At 39.0% G+C, this 26514-nt stretch overlaps 1 protein-coding gene across 1 annotated transcript in view; it reads left to right on the top strand.

Moving 5' to 3' along the window:
- Positions 1-9660, top strand: part of dok6 (docking protein 6) — a 117349-nt gene extending 107689 nt beyond the window's left edge. Inside the window, exons 5-7 of the mRNA XM_002939618.5 lie at positions 22-211; positions 5930-6068; positions 9388-9660. Coding sequence (XP_002939664.3) covers positions 22-211; positions 5930-6068; positions 9388-9588 — 530 coding nt within the window. The 3' untranslated portion in view covers positions 9589-9660. The remainder of the gene's footprint in view (positions 1-21; positions 212-5929; positions 6069-9387) is intronic.
- The last annotated feature ends 16854 nt before the right edge of the window (positions 9661-26514 follow it).

The raw sequence follows: 26514 nt of genomic DNA, 5'->3' as shown, positions 1-26514 counted from the left end.
TGTTATTTTCTCGTCTCCTAGAACGGTTCAATGTATATCTCATGCCAACACCAAATTTAGACATCTACGGGGAATGCACAATGCAGATCACACATGAGAATATCTATCTGTGGGACATTCACAATGCAAAAGTCAAGCTAGTCATGTGGCCTCTAAGTTCTTTAAGGAGATACGGCAGGGATTCTACATGGTTTACATTTGAATCTGGGAGGTAAGTACTGCTTAGCTATGATTTATTTAAAGACACTGTTTTGTTTTTTATTATATTGGGATACAGTATTAGCTTGCAAAACAGTTACATGTTCTGTGCTTTAACACGACTCTACATATTACAAATATATCCAGAAATATTAGGCGTATCGGGATCTATTTAATTAACATATATGTACCTTCTCCTGAATTAACTTAACAACTTGTTGTCAAGTACCATGTATAATTTATCATTAATAATATATGTCTCTTAACAAGTGACACAATGCATGCAGTTGCACTTGCACTTATAAATGATATCAAAATGACAGGGAAAACTGGATTGATGTAGATAGGCTGGAGTCTATATAGTGGCTAATGCTGGTAGGCGGTGCCAAAGACAGTCTGCTTATTTGGCAAGAGCTAGTAATCACATATGATTAAGCAGGCAAAGGAACCACTCCAATAACTGGTAAAAGGCAGGGCAGGCAGCAGACAAGTAGTGGCCAATAACCAGGCTGAGGTCTAGGAAGGCAACAGGTCAGCAGTCAGAATACAGTAAATCCACAGAAATCAGTCAATGAACAGGGACAATGCCAAACAGGAATCAAGGTAACTCAGAAACTAAACAATTCGTAAATGGCTAAGAAGCTTAATGGCCAAGAAACTGGCAGTTGCAAGGGTCAGGAATATAAATGCCCTTAATTAGACAACATCAAGCAGCTGGTGTAAGCTAGGAGGTGGAGACAGCAGAGTCAGTAAAAAGAAGGTTATCAAAGCTGAATGGATCCTGATAATAACATCTGCACATGATTAATTAGGCACACACAGCCTGCAGTGGGTACACTGGAACAACCACCAGCCTGTATGTGGTAGCAGCTCCAGAGTTCCTCTGTGTTACTACATGGCACTTAGGAGGTGGCGGGAGGAACACTCTGGCACTGCGCACGTGTTTGGAGCAAGTACTTTAAATGAATGGCATCAATGCGCACAACGTGCGTGAGGGCAACTACAATTGCTGCCGTACATGAGACCTACTCATTTTTTTAATTATAGTGCTAATTTGTATTGCTCATCTTTATATTCAGGCTCTCTTCTATTTGAATTCCATTCTGACATCCTAGTTGTTCTAGTTGCTTTTATGGCAGAATTCATATGTCCAAAACTCACATTTTAGAGATGTTCATGTAGACGTCAATGGGAATTGTATTAGCAAAATTCAAGCTATTTTTCATTTTGGGTTTTCGACATTAATATGAACTTTGGCAGACTTAATAAAAATGCATGTGATTTCACTGGGTTTTAGTTGTTTTTTTACATTTTATGTGATTGAGTGTTTGAAATGTGAGTGTTTTTTTTATAAATAAGCACACATACAATCTTTTTTGAACTCCAAAAAAAAAAAATGTATTTGTCAGTGTAATTATTTAAGGGAAAAACATTTGTTTAATTTATTGCTCTCTAGTCTACTGCAGCTTTACTTAATTAATATAGCTGTTCCTTTAATGTAAATAATATTTGATTTTAATTGTAGTATATTTTTTTTTAAGTATATTTTTTTATGATTTATTAGATAGATTTACATTTCCATCTACATATAGAAATCACATATGGAATACACTGGGCTCCAACTAGGCCAGCACTTAGGGCTCACCCAGCAGCAACCAGCACTTAGGGCTCACCCAGCAGCAACCAGCACTTAGGGCTCACCCAGCAGCAACCAGCACTTAGGGCTCACCCAGCAGTAATCAGCACTTAGGGCTCACCCAGCAGTAATCAGCACTTAGGGCTCACCCAGCAGCAACCAGCACTTAGGGCTCACCCAGCAGCAACCAGCACTTAGGGCTCACCCAGCAACAGCCAGCACTTAGGGCTCACCCAGCAGCAGCCAGCACTTAGGGCTCACCCAGCAACAGCCAGCACTTAGGGCTCACCCAGCAGCAGCCAGCACTTAGGGCTCACCCAGCAGCAGCCAGCACTTAGGGCTCACCCAGCAGCAACCAGCACTTAGGGCTCACCCAGCAGCAACCAGCACTTAGGGCTCACCCAGCAGCAACCAGCACTTAGGGCTCACCCAGCAACAGCCAACACTTAGGGCTCACCCAGCAGCAACCAGCACTTAGGGCTCACCCAGCAGCAACCAGCACTTAGGGCTCACCCAGCAGCAACCAGCACTTAGGGCTCACCCAGCAGCAACCAGCACTTAGGGCCCACCCTCAGCATATTAAAATATATTTCTAAATACTACATGGCAAAGAAAAACTCAGATATAAACATTTACAACAAATGAGTGACTGTTCCCAGGTCCGGATTTGTGGCGAGGCCACAAAGGCCCTGGCCTAGGGCGGCACAATTTTAGGGGCGGCATGCGGCCCTGCCACAACGAAATTTTAACATTTAATGGCCATACATAGCAATGGGGACTTCTCCCCACTGCTATGTATAGGAGTTTAAATGGGCACGCATGCGCACTTGCGTTGGCGCAGCGCGTCAGGGAGGTTTGTTTGCGCATGCGCGCCGGGGAGAGGGGGGGAGGCAGCCTCAGGGCAGGTGGATTTGAAATCCAGCTCTGACTGTTCCATATAACAACTATTAGTTCTATACATTTGCTTAAAATATAAATTTACTATTCTATTATTTAATATTGCTAATATTTAAGTTACATGCAAATAATGTTTTAAGTAAGTAGAATTCTGTGGAACATATATGGTGCCACACAAACTTTAGGGCTGGTTCACTAAAGTGCGTTAATTTTTATCGCATGCTTTTTTGCGTTTAAATAGACGCGAAAATTAACGCGCGATTCACTACAGTATTACCGCATGCGTTAAGTTGCACATCGCATGCGTTAATTTGCGCGCCGAAATAACACTAGCGCATGATTCACAAATATTTACACGCGCTAAATATCGCATTTGTCTGTGCGAAAATTAACACCTACTTGGGCCAGGCGGTAATTATAGAAAATTACAGTTCATGAGCTTTTGGCAACACAATATGGACTTTGCAGTGGGATTTATTCAAGTCTGTGTTGGCCCTAGAGTGATGTAGCCTCCAGTTTGCAGGGAAATGGTCATTTTCAGTACATTAATTTTCCGCAAGTATTGGCATGAATGGCTAACATGGCGTGTGTTTATTCGCACGCCATGCGGCTACTATTTATATGCGGCTACTATTTATATGCTACTATTTATATGCGGCTACTATTTATACATGGCGACTATACGCGGGCGTTGATTAGCGCATGTACCGCATGTACTGCACGAAAATAGTCTTTGCGACTAAAATAACGCATGCAGTATCGCGCGTAAATTAACGCAAGTATGCTTTCAGTGAATCGTGCGTTAAGTCATGATTAAACCGTGGTAAAAATAGGCCCACCGCGAAAATGCAAAGTTCCTGGTGTGTCCACTTATTAGGGCAATTTATGGCTGCAAAGAATATATGAAATAACAAAAGAAGATATGGCTAGTATTAGACTGATAATTACCAATTGTCTGGTTTTCAAAGGCGGTTTAGGAAAATGTAGCTGAAGCCCCAAGGGGACTGCATTTTAATAGGCCAGTCATGTACCCAATTTCCTTCCACACGTATCAACGCCAAGAAGTGACAGATGTTGATCTTTGAAAGATGTTCACATTATATCAAAGTATAGTCATTCAACAAAGAAACAGGGGTCATTAAAACAAACATATATAAGATTAGCTGTTACTTTTTCTTTTCATCTGCAGAAAAACTATAATTAAACTTGTCACCGTAAAAATGTTCCTTCTACTTAAAATCCATTTGGTGGATGAAACCATATTATCAGGGGTAGTTATTGAACCATGAAAGTTGCTGACTTTGAAATAAGTGCTGAGACACAGTTCTTTGAAATCCTTCCTCTTCTGTGACCCAAGGTTGATATATTAATTTTTTCAATAGAAGATACACAGATGCTAGGGTTATTTGAAGCTAAAAGCATAGCCATAGCTGCAGGCAATACATCTGACAAATATCAGTCATTCCTCTGCCATTCTCTTGTTATTGGTGAGAAGTGTCGTAGTCAATTAACCTATATTGTATAAAAATCAACTACTTCTTTCCTTGTTAATGCATATTATAATCAGTTATAATATAACTGATGCATATTATAATCAGGGTTGCATGAATGTCATTGGAAGAGTCCTTTTAAACATGCTTGTTTCTTTAATGTATTAATTTTTCATAATGTTTTATTTCCCATGGTATTGGACCAATTTATTGCCTGTGAAAATGCTTTCATTGGGTTTTAGCTTGCAAATTCCTTAACAACCACAGATAAATCCAGTAATAAATTGGGATGTGGGAGTTGATAATAGTAGTATTTCAGTTGAAATGGGATTATTTTATTAATTTCAGAATTCATTAGTATGGGAGATATCTATAAAATCTTAATGATTCTTTACATAGGACAGTTATAAAATCCTTCATCCAGAAACCTGTTATCCAGGCAGCTCTAAATTATGGGATGGCCATTTGCTATAAAGTCCATATTAAGCAAATAATTATATATTTTTTTAAAAGATTTCCTTTTTTTCTGTAATAATAAAACAGTAACTTGTACTTGATTGTAACTATGCTGCATGAATCCATAATTGATCCTAACTATGCTGCATGAATCCATATTAGTGACAAAAACATATTATAGGGCTGGCTATAGTTGCTCATGAGCAACACTCAGTTTAAAAAAATTGTGATGAGCCACACAAGCATTAAAAGAGTTATTTGGGGATGACAATAAGGGCTCCATTGTCTATGTGGTAGCCCCATGTGGACTGCTGGCCTGCAGGAGACTATGCTTGGGGTAAATCTGTGTCTCTGTGCTTCCAAAACTTGCCTCCAAGCCAGAAATGTAAAAATGGCACCTACTTTGAAGTCACTGGGAGCAACATCAAAGGGGTGATGAGCAACATGTTAGTCACGAACCATGGTTGGAGGTCACTGCTTACAGAGTTTGTCATTGTCAATAGCTTTCTATGGGATGTTGAAATCCCAGACCAATCATTCTTTTCACTGATTTAGGGTAATGACTCCTGAAGTCTTGGAGAATACATATGAATCATTTTTTTGGATCAGTTTTTTTTTTTTCAAACTGGTTTATTGATAGGCCAGTTGGGTTGATTCCATCACCATTCGGTATCTAGAAATCCTGCCAGTAACATTTTGCTAAACAGTATCAGTCCCTAAATATTTGTGCAAGATAATATCAACTGTGCCACCAACTCTAACTATATAGAACCATACGTATAATATTGTTTCTTGTAATTAAATAACTAAAAGAAAAAAAAGACTTTGCTTAGAATGAGACCTATTCTTTTTCCAGCTGCAGCAGATACTATTGATATAATCACATCACTGAGATCACTTACATGGGGCTAGCCATATTCTTCATTTCCCAGGTTGTCACAGCCATGTGACCTGTGCTCTGATAAACATCAGTCACACCTTACTGCTGCGCTGAAAAGTTGGAGTGATATCACCCCCTCCCTTTCCCTCCCAGCAGCCGATCAGCAGACCAATGGGAAGGTAGCAAGATAGCAGCCATCCATAAACTTCTAAGACCCTACCTGCCATTGGCAGAAGACTCAAAATAAAGAGATAGTGAAGCAGGAGTAACTGGAATGTCCTAAGTGTTCACCTCCTGTGTTGAAAATGAGGTATCCTGGCATCTTTTATCCGGTATCAGCAACCTAATTTTCACCCATGATGTTTCTTACAGAATGTGTGACACTGGTGAGGGATTGTTTACATTCCAAACAAGAGAAGGAGAGAAGATCTACCAGAAGGTCCATTCTGCTACTCTGGCAATAGCTGAACAACATGAAAGGCTCATGCTAGAACTGGAGAAAAAATCAAGAGTAAGACTAATTTTTCTTATTCTTAAACATTATTAAAACTAAAAAGAAGACATTAAGGGGCAGATTTACTAGAATTAATTTTTTCTGACCTTTCAAGTCATTTAAACTCGACATGGTATAAATTTGAATTAAACTTGATCATTGTTGTATTTAGAAAATGTGACGATAATGCTTGAATTGTTCATGTGAAAATTACTAGTTTACACTCAAAAATCCCTAATTTTTCAAGCTAAAAGTATTGTTAAAAAACTCGAAAGGTTTGAGTTTAAACGAACGTTCATTTCCATGAATCCTCTTTTTTTTCCCAAGCAGGAAGTACTCCAGCAGCCATTTTAGGAACATTGGCACTCTTGGAAAACAATAATGTTTTAAGGTTTACTTCAACCTGGGTGAAATAGGTAACAATGAGGGGATTTACTTCCCCTTGACAATGTGTGAAATAGAAAACAATGAGGGGATTAATCTAAATTTTGGTACGCATGATTCAAGCATTATCGTGACGTTTTATAAATACCACAATGATCGAGTTTAATTCGAATTTATACCATGTCAAGTTTATACGACTTTAAAGCCCAGAAAAAAAAATATTTTTAGTAAATGTGCCCCTAGGTGTTAAAGTATTGTATGCAGAGGTATTTCAAATAAACAGCTGTTTCTGACACAACCATACATTGTATATAAACATGTTTCTCTGTCCAAGACATACAAAGGATCTTCTAAACAGAGGTTTATATGTATATATAGATATACTGTATATAGAATATATTTACTGTGTGATATTAAATACATGTTTGAGATAATACATTTAAGGGGTACATTTACTAAGCAATTTTGAGAAAAAGTCGATTTTTTTTTTACTTCTAGATATTTTAGAGATTTACGAATGGGTTTTTGCCAGTACAGGTATCGGACCCCTTATCCGGAAACACGTTATCCAGAAAGCTCCGAATTACGGAATGCCCGACTCCCATAGACTCCATTTTAATCAAATAATTCAGAATTTTAAAACTGATTTCCTTTTTCTCTGTAGTAATAAAACAGAACCTTGTAATTGATTCCAACTAAGATATTATTAATCCTTATTGGATGCAAAACAATCCTATTGGGTTTAATTAATGTTTTATTGATTTTTTAGTAGACTTAAGGTATTGAGATCCAAATTACGGAAAGACCCCTTATCCGGAATACCCTTGGTCCCGAGCATTCTGGATAATGGGTCCTATACCTGTACTTGTTTTTTCTGATATTGTTTCCCGAAAAAGTCGAGTTTTTTAGAAATGTTCCCCTAAAAATTTGAGTTTTTCAAAAATAACTCACATAATTTGTGATTTATTAATGTTTGGTTAACTTATTTTTGTAAAAAAAAATCGTCAGATTTGATTTCTTGTATACAATAGAAAATAGAATAGTCAGTCCCCTCATTGTTTTCTGTCTTACCCAGTTTCAAAGGAAAGTTAATCCCCTCATTGTTTTTTTCTATTTCACACATTTTCAAGGGGAACATAAACACATTTTTGTTTTCCAAAAATGAGTGCCAATATTCCTAAAATGGCTGCTGGAATAATTCCTGCTTAAAAATTTAAAGGGATTAATGGAAACAAACTTCAGATTTAAACTCGAGTTTCAATAATACTTTCAGCTCAAAAAATTTGGGATTTTCAAATGTAAACTTGGAATTTTCATATGGACAATTCAAGAATTATCGTGACATTTTATAAAAACAACAATGATGCTGATGACAAGCGGCGTCGCAGGCCCCCTCCTCTGTTCAGGGATGGTTTTTCCAGGCTGGCATAAATGGCCCCTTTCACACCTCTTTAAAACCATCTGTCCTCTCGGTCCAAAATATGCATTACTGTCCTCAAAAGAGTGACCTTTTTCTTTGAGGTGTAGATAGACTGCTGAGTCTTGTCCTGAGGAGTTCGCCCGCCTATGTTGGGCCATTCTCTTACAGAGAGGTTGTTTTGTCTCCCCAATGTATAAGTCAGAGCACTCTTCACTACACTGGACAGCATGGACCACATTACTTTTCATGTGCTTGGGTGTAGGGTCTTTAGGGTGCACCAGCTTTTGTCTCAGGGTGTTGCTGGGTTTGAAAAACACAGGAATGCGATGTTTGTTGAAAATTCTCCTAAGTTTTTTTGATGTTCCAGCAGCATATGGGACGACTATTTTGCTTTGCCTGCTGTGTTCCTCCCTTCTGTTTGTTGGTCTGGTCATTCTGCTGGTCTTTGATTTGGTTTTGATAAAGGAGGGGGCTTACGACACCGCTTTTCATCAACATACAACATTGACATCCTTACCCCAGCGGTTTCACAACAGTTCACACTTCCAGTCATGTACTTTGAAGGATTATCACCTTCATCAATGAGAATCATGGTACCATTGTGATTGGATCATACCTTCTTACACCTGTCAGTTTCAGCTAACACTTAACTGAATAAGTTCAATGAAACCATTGTGATTGGATGTCTGTGACTGTACTACCATCAAGAGTTTAAATACTGGGGAATTCCCTACCAGTCATTTGAACTGAAGAAGCCACTGCGATGAGTGGTGAAACGTTTTCAGGAAAAACCAGTTGTTTTAGACTTAATTCTACTAGATACTGTGTACCAAACTAATTAATATATTATGTACTATTACCCAGCAATGGTAGAAATTGTATGTTTGTTTCAAAAACACTACTATAGTTTATATAAGCAAAGCTGCTGTGTAGCCATGGGTGTCGCCATTCAATTTGAAAAAAAGGAGAAAAGGACAAGCTACATAGCAGATAACCGATATGTTGCATAGATTCCTATTGTATCTATAGAGTTATCTACTATGTAACCGGTGTCTTTTCTCCTTTTTCCCAGCTTGAATGGCTGCCCCCTCTGCTGTACAGCAGCTTATTTATATAAAGTACAGTAGTCTTTCTGAACTTTCACCAGAGCAGGGCAACAGTGCATTATATTTTAATTTCTTTAAAACATTTTTAATGTCTTGTCTTACTGTTCTTTTAAGATCCCTATATGTTATTTTACTATGAGATTGAGCCTACCACAAGTTAGCCCTCAACCACAAGGCAGCACTTCTATTCCAGTGAGGTCCTCTGAGGTCCAAAGGGTTCTCTATTGAGGCTGGATCATGTTTTATAAGGTATATGCGGTCTCAAGTCATTAACTACCATAAAAATAATATGTTTTCTAAATAATGCAAATGACTTAAAGACTGTGTATATGTATTTGTAGAGAAGTTAGAACAGTTTCCAATTTGATAAAACTGCCAGCAGAACATAAAAGAAAGGAGAGGTTTATAACTGTACTTTTTGTTTCAGCTCCAGACGACTCTGACGGAACCTATGACATTGTCCAAATCAATATCTCTTCCTCGGAGCGCGTACTGGCATCACATCACCAGGCAAAACAGCGTTGGTGAGATCTACAGCTTGCAGGGCAAGTGGATTATTAAAGAATTATCCTTGATCCCGTCCTCCTCTCCCCGCACAACTCATTCAAATTGCTTTTATTTAGTTTGAATCGATTGTTTCGTACTTTTCTTATTTCAATTTACGACGCCTCATAAATTTTAAGTGGGACCCGAATTTCTAAATGGTTTATTTTACTTTCATTTTAAGCATCCGATGGCAAATAGATTTAGCATTTGCAGTGGCAATTAAAATAAAGTACAATAAGGCCCACAGGGCAATCTGCATTAGAATTAGAAGTCAATGCAGCTACTGGTCAGTGACACTGAGCCCTGCAAAGGATTGGTACAGATATAGGATGGCCTATAGAACTACAGAGCTGGTGCCCACAAGCACCTGTCAAAAATCTACATCCTCTGAGTTAATCAAAAATTATATTTTCAAAACTGGAGATTTTTTTATTAAAATAAAAAGTAATATATAAATGTGTCAATTTGTTAGAAAATTAGTTTAAATGTTCCTGAAAGTTTTGATAACTGAGATCATCAGGCTTTAAAGGGTAAAGTTATATTCAGTTAGGACTACCTGTCTAAAATATGTACCATGTGGCACCTGCGCCCCAATAAGAATTTGTACATCCTTTTATTGTGTTATGTAGCAATCAAAATAATGAGGAAAATATTTTACTTTGTTGTTAGAGGTACCACTTTGACTTGCAACCAAATTCCTTCCTTCCCTCCTCCTCCACTTTAACAATGATTTCATTTTTAATTGCTTTCTGTCACCAGTGCTTAACAGCAAAATAAATAGCACGTAGACACAAAATGCCAGCTGACAAAATCTTTTAAAATGGGCTTTATTATTTCTAATTGTACTCCCCGGCTCTCTTTGGCTGACATGCATAATATAATGAGACCGCTGCTCAGAGGTAGAGGTTATGGAGAGTAGAGATGTAGCGAACTGTTCGCCGGCGAACTAATTCGCACGAACATCGCAAGTTCGCAAACTTTTTGCGTATGTTCGCAATTTGGGTTCGCGTGGCGTTTTTCCGCTGCGTTTTTTCTCGGCCTAAAAACGCCGCACAAGCCACACATGGCGTTTTTCAGCAAATCCCGTTTCCATGGTGCTAATAGTGCGAAATAGCAAAAAACGCCCCCTAGGTCTGCCAGCTGCCTTTGCGTTTTTACGCAACGCTGTGTCAACAAAGTATTTTTTCAGAGAAATTTTTGCCCTTGATCCCCCTCCTGCATGCCACTGTCCAGGTCGTGGCACCCTTTAAACAACTTTAAAATCAGTTTTCTGGCCAGAAATGGCTTTTCTAGGTTTTAAAGTTCGCCTTCCCATTGAAGTCTATGGGGTTCGCAAAGTTCGCGAACTTTCGCACTTTTTGGCGTAAGTTCGCGAACGGGTTCATGAACTTTTTTTTTGAGGTTCGCTACATCCCTAATGGAGAGGTTCCACTCATTGCTGGGGATGTTTGATAGATCATGTTTTTTTTTTTACTTACCCACTGGACCTGGTGCACAAAAATTGTTGTGTGAGTACCACACCATGTCATATAATATTTATTCTCAGGGTCTCTGCCCATAACTCAGGATAAAGATGTGAATTTAGCAGTTTGCAACTATTGCAGTTTAGCAAAATAAAAATCTATAAACTGTTTCAGCTGGGCTTTAGGTGCACCCAGCCTCATTACAGCCATATAGACAATCTAGCCAGGGTTCAGGTGCAACTAACCAAGATCCATTCTACATTATAACTATAAGTCATTAGCTCCTACAGCCTCTACATGTATGTGCCTCTCTACTAAATTTGCACTTGTTCAAAACCATCCTTCTCACATGAATCAAATGCAGTAAATTGTTTGCTTTTGTGCTAACATACAACATAAACTGGCACAGAGACAACCTTAGAACACAGGCAGGAACAAGTGTTGATGGTTCATTTACTGTTTTAACAGTAAAGTAACAGTAACAGTTTTCCAGCACTGTCTATATTATATGGGAATAGTAGCGGGTCGGTAGTTCTTTTTTAATAAATTGTAGAAGTACAGCATTTATTGAATTCCATAAAAAAATACTCATTTGTGCCAGATTTTTCAGATAATTCTGTTCCATCCCCAGTAGCAGAGCTTATCTGCATGGCAGAGTGGGCTTAACAGTAACAGAATTGATTGATGGATTTTTATATTAATGATGGAATTGCTTGAAAAAAATGCACTGAACACAAAGAACTCACAGGTTTCAAGATCATTGATTGGCAGACAGAAGATAATTTGAGAAAGATTTGGTCATAATTCATGGCTGGGTAACTAAAGTGGAAGACTATACTACACCAGTTTATTTTTCTAGATAGAGACTTTCGATATTGTCCTACACAATAATAACATTGATTTATAAACTGCAAGATTTATGATTGGATATAAACTAGTAAAACAGAGACAAATTTGGCATTAGGGAAGAATATAACAAATGGTGCTGTCCAGGGCCTTTTTTGTTAAATACATTCATTATTGATATCATTCATCCACTTAGAATACAGAAAAACATATTTTTTTGCAGATGACATGAAAACTCTCGACTGGAACAACTCTCGGAGCCCATAGTATATAAGGGCTCATTTAATAGTGAAAGTGCTAGGTGCACAAATCTAGCACTATCTGCCATGTTTTTTACCCACAATGCAGTATTATTTCCCAGAAACTCAGCATAACTTTGGGAGCATGGTGGCAATGCAAGGCCACAAACAAGACAAAAGGTCCTCTGCACTCACCTATTATATATACTGTGGGACACTAACCTATTATACAGTATATAGGACATTATGGGGTATATACGAAATTTGTAGTCACACCCTCATTTCCCTTCTGCCTAAATATAGTGTTGATGCATGGCCACAAGTGTTGGTTTCCAACAGTTCCAGGATAATTGTGGGTGCATGGTGGCAATGCGTCTGACGATACGATGTACCAAAATGAGTGCAATTGTGTGTGTACTTCCGCATAAATTTCATGAAGTTGTACTGAAAGTTTTCAGTGTTGGGATTTCATCATTTCCAGCCCTCAGCATTAAACTCTGTGCCTGGTTAGGTGCAAATTAGCTGCGTCATGTGACACAATGTGCTAAGGGAACCCTGGAGCTTCCACCACCTAAGATCAATACATATAGGGCATCACTAAAGATGTAGACAATGGAAGGGTATTACTCTATTCGTGAAAACTGAGGAAATATAATGTTTAACTGGATGTGCATTATAAAAGGGAAACTGTCACCCAGACATAAAAAAAAAAAACTAAGGCAAAGAATTGTTTTATTAACAGTGCCAATAAAATGGCACTTGTAAGTAAAGTTTAATATGACTGACTAGCACAATAGAAAATAATTTGGATTTATTTTTTAGGGTGACAGGTCCCTGCACTTATAGGGGATAACCCCTTTAAATCAGTGTTGTGCAAACTGTTACAGCACTATGCATCATATCAATTATTACCATTTCAAGTAGAAATGTTATGCTTCATTTATTATCTTGGAAACTGTAAATCGGACTTCATACTGTGCTGATCACAGGGAAATATACATTTAGAAATGTAATTGAAAATTAAATATCGGAATAAAGGCTGGCTTCTGTGGGCAGAAATGTCACAAGGCAGTTGGAGAGCCCTTATAGCAACCCAAATACATTCATTAAAATGGCATATTTGTTGTACAGTTAATATTTATTTTAGAGCTCCACTTTTTTATGCTGACTGCAATGCTGAATAAATAATGCAGGTTATTTGGGTGCTGGTGGCAAATGTTACACTTAAATCATATAAAATGGTATTTTTATTGTTATATGATTCTTTAAAGGAAAATGCATTTTAGTCATGTGCCCTTCTTATTTATACAGAGCTTTAGGCAAATCAACACTGTCACTTGCAAAAAGAAGGCAATCTCGTGTAATAGAGCAATAGTATTAATAGACTAAGGGGCACATTTACTAATCCCCGAATCCGAATCCCGAATGGGAAAAAAACGGATTGGAAATGAAAATCTTGCGATTTTTTTCGCGCCGTCGCGATTGTTTCATATTTGTCGCAACTTTTTCGGCGCCATCGTGACTTTATCGTATTTTGCGTGATTATTTCGTCGCCGTCACGATTTTTTGGTATTGCGCTATAGTAAATGGCGGAAAAACCAATCCGAATGTTTCATGGCGGCGACTAAAAAGTTGCGAAAATTATACGATAAAGTCGTAACGGCGACGAAAAAGTTGCGCAAAATACGAAACAATCGCGACGGCGACGAAAAAATCGTAAAAATAACGATCATTACGAAAAAAACGTATTCGGATGCTTTCGGACGTTCGTGGATTAGTAAATGTGCCCCTAAGTGTCAGAAAATGTTACCAATTATTCTCATGGGGCCTGGTGTATACACAGGATTTCTTGTCTCCTTTTTTGTGAACATGTTCTTTAGTATCAAACTTCCTCTCTCAGGAAAAAATCCTTTAGGGCATAGCATGAGCCTTCTCAGTTTGCTCCTCTCTCCCGTCCCTTCTCCTCCCATCATCTCTCTCCCCTACCGACTGTGCTGTAACCTAAGCTACCAGCTGCCAATCTGCAGCACAGAAGCTACTAAAACCAAGCTAAAATGGCAGCTTCCATTAGAATATACCATTCTAACTTACACTATTGTGACTAATCCATTGCCAATAAATTGACAAAATGCCACAATGATGCTGGAATTTTGAGAAAAATACTGCATTGTTGGGGGAAAACATGGTGATTGTGCTTGATATTTCTTTTTTCTTACTGCACTTACAGATTCAAGTTACCAGGGGTCATCTATTTAACACACTGCAGTGTGCACAGTATGATGTTGGATGCAATCACCATGTTTTTACCCACAGTGTAGAATTTTTTTACCAATATTCCAGCACATTTGTCACCATGGGGAGCTGTGCCTGACACAATTACACTTGTGTATTAATGCAATTATTTGGGTTGATAACCCAAAATAAGTTGACATAAGAAGAACATTTGACCCCCTTGACCATTGGATATTGAGTATACCACCCTTGTTAGAAAAAAATCCCCTGAACATTGCTTTAGGACTTAACTTTATGTGGCAAACCAGTGAAAGCCCATAGCCAAGTTCTTTAGAAAATTCCAGACTTTCTACTTCTCTTTATACTGACAGAATCATTCAAACACTGTTATATAAAGCATTATATATAGAATTGTATCCTAATATGATAGGTAGAAATTTAGACTTTAATTCTGGTCCAATAGGGAGAATATACATTCAATAATTGAAATTTCTTTTTCTTATTGTTATTATTTTCTGTATTAGGGTGTCTGATGGGCGATTCTTCAGATTTCTTGGTCTCTTGGTCTCGGACTGATGACATCAAGCCAGGAATGCAGGTACAATAGCGTACTATTTTTTGATTAATACATAAGAGCATAATAAGACCTTGTGTAAACGTGTATGTCACAAACATGTTATGTGTATACTGTATACTGGCCACCCCCCTAAAGCTACCACACTAGGCATGAGCCCTGTCTAAAGATGATAGATAGATAGATAGATAGATAGATAGATAGATAGATAGATAGATAGTGTGGGGATTTAGCTGGTAGCAGCCGGTAGCGGATGGTAATCTGGGCTTCAGACGAGACAGACAACTCTGGTTTGCAACCAAAACGATCAGGCTCCTGCCTGTGCTTTATTTTCCACAGTAAAGCAGTACATATCACAACTTGGTATTTTGCAAGTAAACAGTTCAAGAAAACATACGTCTCACCAGACTGTAGTCTCAACAAACGGGATACCCAAATTCCACTGCCAATGCCCGGCAGTCCTTTTCTGGCGTCCCAGAATCAGGGGAGCTTGTCGTCAGTCCAGCCTGCCCCTCTCAGTCTCTCTCAGAAACTGAACTATCTGGTTGCGACTCCCACTGCTCCCTTGCAGTGGCAGGTGGCACCCCCAGCTCCTCTGGGGGTTCCCAACACAGGCAGCGCCCCTGCACTGTGCCCTGCTCTGAGAGTGACCTTCAATTAGACAAGGATTAACCTCCAAGTCTCTCAGCAAAACTGACTCCTTGCTGCACACCCAGGCTCACCTTAAATGCTTCAGCTGTTGCCTAATTGGCTCCAGCATTCCCTAATTGGCTCCAGCATTCTCTAGCCATACTGCAGGGCACTAGCCTCTCCTGCCCTGGAGATTTAAAGGAGCCAGTACCTCAGCCTGGGCGCTATATACCTGCCATCCAACAGACAAGTCTCACTGAGACAAGCCTTTTTGTCACATACCTCCCCCCTCTGTTCGAGCCCGTGGGTTCGGACACTGATTCCCTGGTGGAAACACACCAAATAACGATATTTTCCATTGCCTCTCTCACATATCCCCCCCCTTTGTTTTGACCCAGGGGCGAAACACCTTGCAATCCCACTAGAAACTCTCTTTCTCTTAAAGGGATTTCTATTTCAAGTCTCTCCACTTTGTGTTTCGTTAAAGGGATAGGGAGAAGCTTTTCACTACAGCAGGAGGTGCCAATCATACCCCCTTTTAAGCATGACTTTTTCCCAGCATGGGAAAAATCCAACACCCTCATCTCAGTCTGAGAGTACACACACATGCTTTTCTGCAAGTCCTTTCTCTCAGGCATTAGTGACCCTCTTTCATACTCCTGCATCGCTTCACTCAACAGGGTTATCACATCTGAGTAAGTAGAGTCATCTTTATCATGCACAGACACACATTCTGTCAGTAAACTTGCCTCTGTAGTTTCAGGCTTATTTTCCACTTTATTACCATCAATGGAAAGTGGTGGGTCACCTTTGAAAGAACCCTTTAAGGCAGCCTTATTGCCTATATCACCGGGATCTAACACGTGTGTATCTATGCGTGTAGCCACACACACTTTCTTCTTCTGCTTCTCATCTAATGGGGAGGAAACAGTGGCCAGACTTTTGCTAACACTGTCAGACACACATGCCTCACCATTTTTGTCAAAATCATGCACGCACGGCATTTTATCACTCACCGCTTCAAAACCTAGTGGGCTCTTCCTTGGCCTGCAACACTAGGTTTACTAGCAAACATTTGTCTTTGCCGTTAAGCATTTGCTCACCAGATGCACCCTGCCATCTGGTAGCATTTGTCACTTCTCGCACACTGTCATGTGTCACACAGCCTGGTACACACTCAGTATTAACATCTAGCACACATTTGGCATCATTTGTATCAACATTCTCTGCCAAACTCACATTTTCTGTGTGAACATCTCCTTCCACAGCATTTGGCAAAGACCTCACTACTTTGCCTTTAAGACATTCCTCAGCCAGTTGATTCATCACCAGGTTCTCACTGCAGACAGAATCTGGGGTGTCCAGAACCTCACAGCACTGATTAGGAGGAAGCTTCAAAGTAACTCCACTTTCCTCCACAGTCATTCCATCTGGCTTACTCTCATTGGCAATGTGGCTGCCAATTACCTCAGAACACTCAGTTCTATTTTCACTCAAAACCTGACACTCAGTCAGCTCAACCCATTCACTTGTATCAACTTGCTCACCCAACTGCAGGTCATTTGTCTCTCTCAACTGGGCCAACGCAGCCACTGCCTTCACAAATGCACAATTGTCTGCAGTATGACCTAGGGCATAGCAATAGGTGCAATTTACCAGTTCCACTTTGCACACACTCTCAAACAAGTCATACATGGTGCAGGGCTCGTCTTTCCCCTCACCTTTAAGGCACTCCCAGGTGGACTCACAACCACCCAACAGGGAGACATTTTCACTTTGCATTAACCCTTCAGGTAGCAAAGCACACTTTTCAGTCATGACATTTTTCTCTCCAGCACATTGTGTTTCCACTCTCACACAATTCAGCTCACTGGAGACCAGTTCTGTGGCCGGCACATCCTCACACACAGAATCAAGAGGTAGTTTTACCTTTTCCTCATTTACCTCCTCAGACACACTGTTTGGCTTACCACCATTCACTGACATGTTACCAATTTTTACTTCAATTTTGCCATCAGCTCTGTTCACACACACAGATTGACCTTTAATAAGTGCAGGAAGTTCACCTGACTTCTCACTGAACTCACTTTCAAGTGCCTTACTTCCCCAGCACTCCTTATAGGCTTCTAGTGACCTTTGCATTGCCGCATATAGCGGACAGTTAGCCGTAACATGCCCAGTAACACAACAGTGGGTGCATCTTTCCCTTTCAACCAGCTCAGTCAATCCAGCTAGAGCAGTTGACAGAGATTGCTCACTAGTACACTCATCCCCTTTAAGACCTTCAGGAGATGAGCTGCAGCCGGGCAACAAAGAGTTACTCTCAACACATGGCTTTAACTCTTTGTTCACTGAAGAACTTGCGCACACTTTGCTCAGCAGTTCTACATGCAGACTCTCATTTGCATCAGTTGCAACATCTTTTTGCAACATAGCGGCACAATCATTACCAGTCACACAGGTAACATTCTGTTCTGTTTTATCAGACTCAGAGCAGTTTACACTCACTGCATCCGTCACACCTGCTAGGGACACATATACATTGGGGGTCACCCCTACTCCCTTTACCTCAGGCACAACATTGGTACATTTCTTACTCGAGAAATCTTCTTGCAGATACTCCTTCTCTGCATTCAGTTGTTTCCCCCTGTGAATTACCTCATTCACACTCTCTAGGGGAACATAAATACCAGGGGTCACCCCTAAACTTTGTACCATGGGTGTTACCTCACACCCCACAGTCACATTCTCATTACTCACATCTGGACATTTCTCAGCAGAATTACAGTTAACATTTTGCATAGAACCACCATTAGCCAACTGGTTTGTTTGCCCCTCAACCAAAGATTTGTCATTCCCCCATAACTCCCAGAATAGGGGAAAGTCTGTTCCCAGAATAATTTCCACATCAATGTCCTCAACAACCACAAGTGAGTGGTCAACTGTCCCTCTTGTTGTTTCAAAAGTCACACAGACAGTTGGTTTATTAGGAAGCTCTTGTATCTTTGGGATCTCTTGCGGGGATAAAACAAATATCAGGGTTTCATGCAAAACCTTAGACATGGGTAACTTAGCATCCAGTGTGACCCATAGTTGGATCCCATCCACTTTTACTTCAATTGATTTTTCAACCTTCCCTTTAAGAAACCCAGTGCACTCTGACCAGGCACTTAACGCTTTGCTTTCCTCCTTTACATCAGCTCCCAGGACCTTGCCTTTAAGCACACAGTCCCAGTCCTTCACCCCACCAGCATACCGTTCCCTTTCCACCACCCCTTTAAGAACAGTCTTACCATTCCTGTAGGGTATACTTTCTGGAACTGCTGGGGATGAACTCTGGCAAACCTTTCCAGACCAGAATCCAGCACAGCCTCTCTCCTTGGCATGCTGCACTTGTGCCAACGGCACAGGCTCCAAGCTTGGGGCCCCATCTCCTTGGCCTTTTCCAAAACCTTGTTGGAACGCCTTTCCAAGCTTGCATCCAGATGAAGCGGTCTCCTTCCTAACGCGTTTCGCACCATTAGGTGCTTCATCAGAGGAAGTCTTCCTCTGATGAAGCACCTAATGGTGCGAAATGCGTTAGGAAGGAGAGTGGGTACCATGAGGCACTGGGTTTTCCTTTCCACTGTGGTATAGTATGGCTTATGTTTTTTTGAATTTGTGTTAAATCTTCTGAGCCAATAAATGTTTGTTCTTTTTACTAAAAAACTTATGTGTTGATTTAAATTGTCTCACATACTGTAGCAATTAAATTCATGTATCCCTATTTTTCTGTTTGCACTTAAAAATTGTGGACTATACAGTAGCTGGGTAAATTGCTGCAGTTTCATAGCATTTATAACTTTTGTTTGGTAGCATTGCTGTAAGGAGAGGTAGCCGCAGTAACTTTGTGTTATAGCTGGTAATGGTATTTATTGAAAAAGAATAGTTTCAGCCACAGTGTTATCTCAACACTTGCATCTGATTCGTTATTTTAAGCTGTGCCTCCTGAGAGGGTAATGAAGAGAGAGAAGGCTCAAGAGAACCTGAAGTTCAGAAATGCCCAAATCAGTTATAACTAGTTACAGTAATGGCGTAATATAATATATACTCATAGGCGGATTTTCAATAAGGCTTGGGGAGGCTAAGCCTCCCCAAACCTGATTTGGCACCTTAAAACCTGGCTCCGTTTTTGCACTGCCCTGCAAATCTTCTCGGGGTTCTGCAGAAATCAGCTGTGCAAAATGTCCCGATCCCTGTCTGCACCTGCGCCTTGATTGGTCAATTTTACTGCCTGTCAAGAAAGCTGTGCTCTGTTTAGAGAATCCACAAGAAGAAAGATCCAATCAGAGCACAGCTTTCTTGACAGGCAGTAAAATTGACCAATCAAGGCGCAGATGCAGACAGGGATCGGGAGATTTTGCAAACTGGAGCCAGTGCACAACTTTGAACTTTTGCTGCAGTTTTCATCCCACAGGTACTATACACAAGTAACTATACTGTATATGTTCTAAAGTCTGACCCACTAGCTGAAATTAAATTGTTTTTTGTCACCTGACATCTATAATATCCCTATCCCCTACCCTGACAGATGGAGGGTAAGTTAATTTTCCCCCCTGACAAAGCTCATTGTGCTTTTATATATTTGTTATGGTTTTTTGCACTTTCTATTTTTCTTTTACTTTTGTCATTGTTTTTTTCATTCCTAGTTAGTTACAGTGGGGCCAATGCTGTGTATCAGTGCCAGTGTTATAGTGCCAGGGCCTGAATATCTGCCCTCAGTACCCACTGCTCCTCATGGCATATAATGTGCTGGTTTTGTATATAAAGACTGTGTCTCGCTGTATATAACGTGTCTGGGATGTCAGTACCTGCTGCCTCTCTCTCTGTAAAGCTAACTTAATCACATCTAAAGGGGAGGTTCACTTTAAGTTAATTTGTAGTATGTTATAGCAACTTTGCAATTGGTCTTCCTAGTTAATTTTTTATAGTTTTTGAATAATTTGCCTTTTGCTTCTGCCTCTTTCCAGCTTTCAAATGAGGGTCACTGACCAAAAAGTATTGCTCTGTGAAGCTACAGTTTTATTTTTCCATGCAGGCCCCTTAACTATTCATATTCCCATCTCTTGTTTAAACCACTACCTGGTAAATAAGACCCTAGCAACCAGATAGCTGCTGAAATACCAAATGGAGAGCTGCTGAACAATAAGCTAAATAACCGAAAAACTATTAAAAATAAAAGCTGACCAATTGCAAATTGTCTCAGAATATCAATATCTAGATCATGTTAAAGTTAATTTAAAGGTTAACTACCCCATTAAGCTAACTGATCACAAACACAAATGTATAGAGAACCCCCAACCGAAAAGCACATATGAATACTTTTACATCCTAAGCATTTTAGGGTTAAAAGCACCCCCACCCGCACTTTTGCGCAGTATCCCTGGGAGTCAGTGGGAACGGCAAGAGGTAGTTGGGAGGTTAATTTTTTACACCTGCAGCGAATCCACTAAGTGTCACATTAGCTATAGGTCAGACTGTGTACGGCCCATATTTAGCCTCCCCAAACAAAAAAGTCACCCTCCGCCTATGTATATACTCTCATTTATGGAAAATAATATCATTTTTGTTAAAGAGGGTTTGGGTTGGCATAACTCTAGGTGCAAAACACACACACAAGGTTCATTTATAAATACTGGGCAAATTTGTACCTGGGCAGTAACCCATAGTAATCAATCAGTGACTAGCTTTTTTTGAGCTTACAGCAAGTACAACAATGAAATCAAACATCTGATTGGTTGCCATGGGTAACCGCCCAGGTGCAAATTTGTCCAGTGTTTAAAAATGACCACCCCATGCAGACTTGTTCATGCCAAAGCATCATATATTCCTTATGCTTAACTTAAATACAGAGATTTTCCACAGCTTTGGTTCTAGTGCTGTCCTTTAAGAGACAAGATTATGTAGCATTATAGCATGCAGATTGTTTACTAAGTTACTATGGTACTTTCTGTGGCATTTGCATGGAGTACAAAGAAAACATCCTCCCCATGGTACCCAGCATTGCCACTAAATGGGTTTTGCTTGAGAGCTCTAAAAGGAATTCTATTCCAGACCACTGCCTAGGTAATGGCAATGCAGCTTGTCACAGGGCAGACTTTTTTAATAAACAGCAACTGCTAATGGGAAAGGTTATTTTGATTGTTGTGATCCACCCTGAAAGGACTGTGAAAATGTAAAAATATCTGTACCCCTTTAAACTTTTCCTTCAAACCTGTCACACAAAAGCTGATATAGACCCAGCTGTAGGGGAATGATGAATTTGGGAGATTTTGGGAGGAGTGAAGACTTATATAGTGTGCTACTGGCACCATATTGTTTGTTGTACTCATTCTTACTAATGCTGTCCCTGATACAGTTGTTGCCATCTGGGGCCCAGATATGGTCCATATGTTAGAGACACAGGCTGTCCACAAAGCCAGGGCTATAAAATTTCACAAGACCCCACAAATAAATATCTGCCCTCAGAGTCAAATTTAAATGGTTATTTCAAAACACAATATTTACTACCCATGTGAAGGCAAGTGTTATGAAGACTTTAAAGGAGAACTAAAGCTTTACTAAAGAAGTAGGCTAAAAACATTGTACATTATGTTTGGGCTCCTGCACCAGCCCAAGGCAACCATGACCCTTTAGCAGGGAAGATCGGTGCCTCCAAAGATGCTTCAGTAGCCCCCCATCTTTTCTTCTGATTCACTCACTGCTCTGTGCTGCTTTGGGCAAAATAAATGGTGATGTTAACTTACAAACTTACACACTATAGTAAATTTGCCCCTGCACAGAATCTAGTATTGTGACCCCCTGTAACAACTACTATAGAGATGCTAAACCTTTAGGCTGGCTTAATAAGCTCAGTATATAAAATATGGCATTTTTAGCCATATTTAGGATTTAGTTCTCCTTTAAAGTCTAACAAGGGTCTCTTCAATCAAATCCCATGTACAAAACCAATGCAAAATGCCTGTAAATAACCTCATATGTATATCACCATAATTTACCTATTTAACTACTGGAGCTAAACTGATTATGTTTTAATGGTAACTGACAAGCTAAACTGCAGTTGTAATAATGCTTCTGTCAGTAAATGGCACAGAGCACTGGAAAGAGCACCCTCATTCCTCTCATTTGGCCTAGAGAAACATTATCGTCAGTGTCAAAACAGCAGATTTTGCTTATTTAGCCAACTTCCTCAGATGGGAAATGAGAGAACTAAAAATGGATACAACATTCATCATTAATGATCTAAATGACAACGGCTGCCCCTTTTTACTCATAATCATGAGATCACTGGCAGTTGTTTATGATCTGTAAGGTTAATGAGATATTGTTATTGGACTGCATTCCATTTGCTAGAATATGATATGACATCCAATTAAATATGGTTTTATTAGGAAGCAATAAAGAAAATGCATCATGCAATGTGTCATGATAATACAATACAGTCAGTTTTTATGTAGGCAGGACTAGAAACATCTGCAGGCCCACAGAGTGCATTTATATTTCATCTACACACACTTCTATTTCTATTCTGTGACATTATTTTCCATACTTTCCCTCTGTGCAAATATTTCCATAATAGTTACAATAATTTAAAAAAAGACATAACCCTAAAAAGACCATCCTTACAAAAGCACTCTACAAACTGATTCAGAAGAAAGCAGACAGAACTCTGGAGGGTGAATTCAGCATCAAGTTTATATTATGTTAAGTGACCTATTAAAGAATCTCGCCAAACTGGAGTATATATACTGTATCAGTAAATATTGCCCTTTTACATCCTTTCCCTTGATCCACCATTTTTGATTGGTTGTGTGCTCCCAATCCCAAATGCAAAAGGTAGAATTCCGCCCAGTAATTGGCTGATCTGGCCTAGCATGTATGTGTGCCTTGGCTTGTTTGTGTGCACTGCGAATCCTATGATCCCAGGAGGCGGCCCTTAATTCTTAAAATGGCAATTTTTTATCTAGGAGTACCCAATAGCACATACTACTAAAAAAGTCTATTTTTATGAAAATGGTTTATTTAGCTGAAGCAGGGTTTTACATATGAGCTTGTTTGTGCAATATATTTTTATAGAGACCTATATTGTTTGGGGGTATAGTTTTCCTTTAACCTAAAAATTGCAAGCCGTTTATGTCCTTTTGGCATCCTATGGAAGAATAGTTTATAAGTCCCATTTTGATTTTGACCTTGTATATATTTTTCCTTGATGACCATATGACTTTAACATCACTTTGTCATTGCCCTGTGTCTCATATGATTTGTCCTGTGTCTGTCCTTCCTGCTTGTATTACTCCATTTTGGGCTTTAAAGGAAATACAGGTATAGTACCTGTTATCCAGAATGCTCAAAACCTGGGGTCTGCTGGATAGAGGGTCCATCTGTTATTTGGATCAGCATACTTTATGGGACCCATTTACTATTTTTTTTTTTTTTTCGTTTTCACGAATCATGGTTTTTAGTGCTAAAACTGTGGATTTTACTAATTACACAAAAATTCTAAAAGTTGTCATGTCAAGTCATGATTTGTCAAGTCATGTAGAAGTCAATGAGCTGTCCTAGGCAAATGGGAACAATCTTTATTTAATTTGTGTCTTAGAGGTTTTCAGGGTTTTTTAGTGTTCTTTTTTATTTCATTTCACCTTTAAATTCAATCATGCTTTTTCAGTTCGAATCTTTTACTAAATAAGTAGACTTTTGTGGTTTTAGTGGAAATCAGTTCATAAAATCAGTTCATAAACCTGTCTCCCCATCTATTAAACAAATGTTTAAACATTAAATAAACCCATTAGGATTGTTTTGCCCAAACCTTTACTTGAAAGTACTATATGTATCAGTATTTACGTTTCTCTGGCTCCCTCACCAGTATATATTTAGCTTATATACATGAGGGAATATCTCTGCAATAATTATGGTTTGGCTAAAAATCTTTGCAGTGCATCTAGCTTATTTCCACTGGAAATGTGTGCAAAACCATTGTGTCAAAAAGGTACTACAGAATTGTAATTCTGATTATGTTGCATTATTAATGTTGTCATTGTTTAGCCCTGAGTGTTATAGGATACAAACAATGTTGATGATTCTTTCTAATACAAAATAGAAAACTTTCTTGTAGGGCTCCATACAGTTCCAATTGTATGATTTCTCTATTCTAGGATTATTTTGCTTATTTCAAAGTACTAAGATATAAATCTTTCAAGGCTTGGGTACAACCGGGACCTAAACATACTTTTAAATGCTTCCCCTGAGGAAATTTCCAGGGCAGAATGGAGGAACAGTAATAGTCCAAAGAAGCACAGGGATAAAAGTATAGTTAGGAGCAAACATCGTGAAAAAGAAATCCCAAGGTAGATTTAGTGCAGAGGAAAATTACTTTTTGAGTAAAAAAACCTTCCAAAAAAATTTGGATCAGCCCAACTTGGCCAGTGCATGTACCTCAATTTTAAATGCACTTCAGTTTCCACTTGTAAGCAAATAGTTTTGCAAGCATGTATATCCTAAATCATATATTTCCAAAAACCCCTTAAAAGTACCTATATAATAAAAATATTGTACTGATGCTGTATTCCTGCCCCACCCCCATGTAAAAACTTACACTACACTATTATTACACTAGATTCATTATTTGTAATTGTCTACACCATATCATAAAAGGGGAAAAAGGGTTGAGACACAAGCTGCAGTGACGTATTCAGTACTAAAGTGGTTACTTGACATGTACATCAGCTCACCTTTTATTGCTTTCATATATTTCTACTCAATTCTATTAAGGCCATACGGTACCTCCATACTATAGTAGTGTAAATGTAAATAGTTGAAGCCATTAATTGTTCAAACATATTGAAGAGAACCTTGCCATGAGATTTCATAATCTGTTATTACTTCATCTCAGGCATAAAACTTGACATGACTGCTAATTATGCGTACAGCATGGGCAATGATATTATTAGTGAAAGCCATCCAGGTTTATGAGGTGAAAAAATGTTGTTAGCAACCGCACTTTCTTTATTTCTAAGAATAAATAAGCAAGGATTGCTGATAAATATATAAGCATCCAGGGTTTGAGCAGACATTTTGTAATGTATGTATGTATGTGAGGTAGTTTCAAAGAACTGAATCACAAATGAAATTTTTCTCTTAATATAACCACTGTATTATGGAAATAATCGATTTCATGGACACTTTTTTTAACTACATTGGCTGTTTGAATATTTTATGCACATTTTTCATATGGATTAGTATGTCATGATACTGTTCACTTCATAAGAGGTTGTGTTTTGCATTTGAAATTGGGTCTAATATAGAGCTGTCAACCTGTACAAATTCAGACCCGGGGGAGTTAGCACACCAGGAAATTCTTCCCTTGTACCCGGAAGTGATGTCACGCGCATGCGCAAAGGTGAAATTGCCCAGGTGAAATTTGACGCAGACTTCAGGGAAAGCCAAAAAATCGTGAGAATTCTACTGGGTGACGGGAGCTCACAACTGTATAGGTTTGATAGTTTTTTGACACCACACCTCACACCTTCATTTTTTTTTTTTTAACCTTGGTAATTGAAAAATTAAGGGATATTTTCCTATAGCTTCTCCGCATACTGTTTGTATATGTATTACTAGACTGCTCTCTTGTGGGGGAGCTTAATACATTTTGTGGGTTATGAAATAAAAGTCACTAAGTTTGCCCAGTAGCATTAACCCATAGCAACCAGTCAGGAGGTAGCATTTACTGGTCAGTCAACTGTTTAAAAGCAGTCATCTTATTGGTTGCTATAGATTACTACTCCTGGCCAAACTTAGTGCCTTTTATTACATATGGGGGTTTGATTTTGAAAATATGCACAATGTGAACATTTTTTTTTACCCCATATCATTAGAAAATGTCTTTTATTTGACCTTTATTGAATATAAAAAAATATTTTTTTTTTATTGTTGTATATACTGCATTAGAGAAGTGCTCTAATTATTTTGAGGAAAATTAGTGTAGC

Source organism: Xenopus tropicalis, chromosome 6, assembly GCF_000004195.4.
Source record: "Xenopus tropicalis strain Nigerian chromosome 6, UCB_Xtro_10.0, whole genome shotgun sequence".
In the NCBI taxonomy this organism is placed as follows: Eukaryota; Metazoa; Chordata; class Amphibia; order Anura; family Pipidae; genus Xenopus; species Xenopus tropicalis.
The sequence above is the reverse complement of the archived record's forward strand: the minus strand, read 5'-3'. Positions and strand labels throughout refer to the sequence as shown.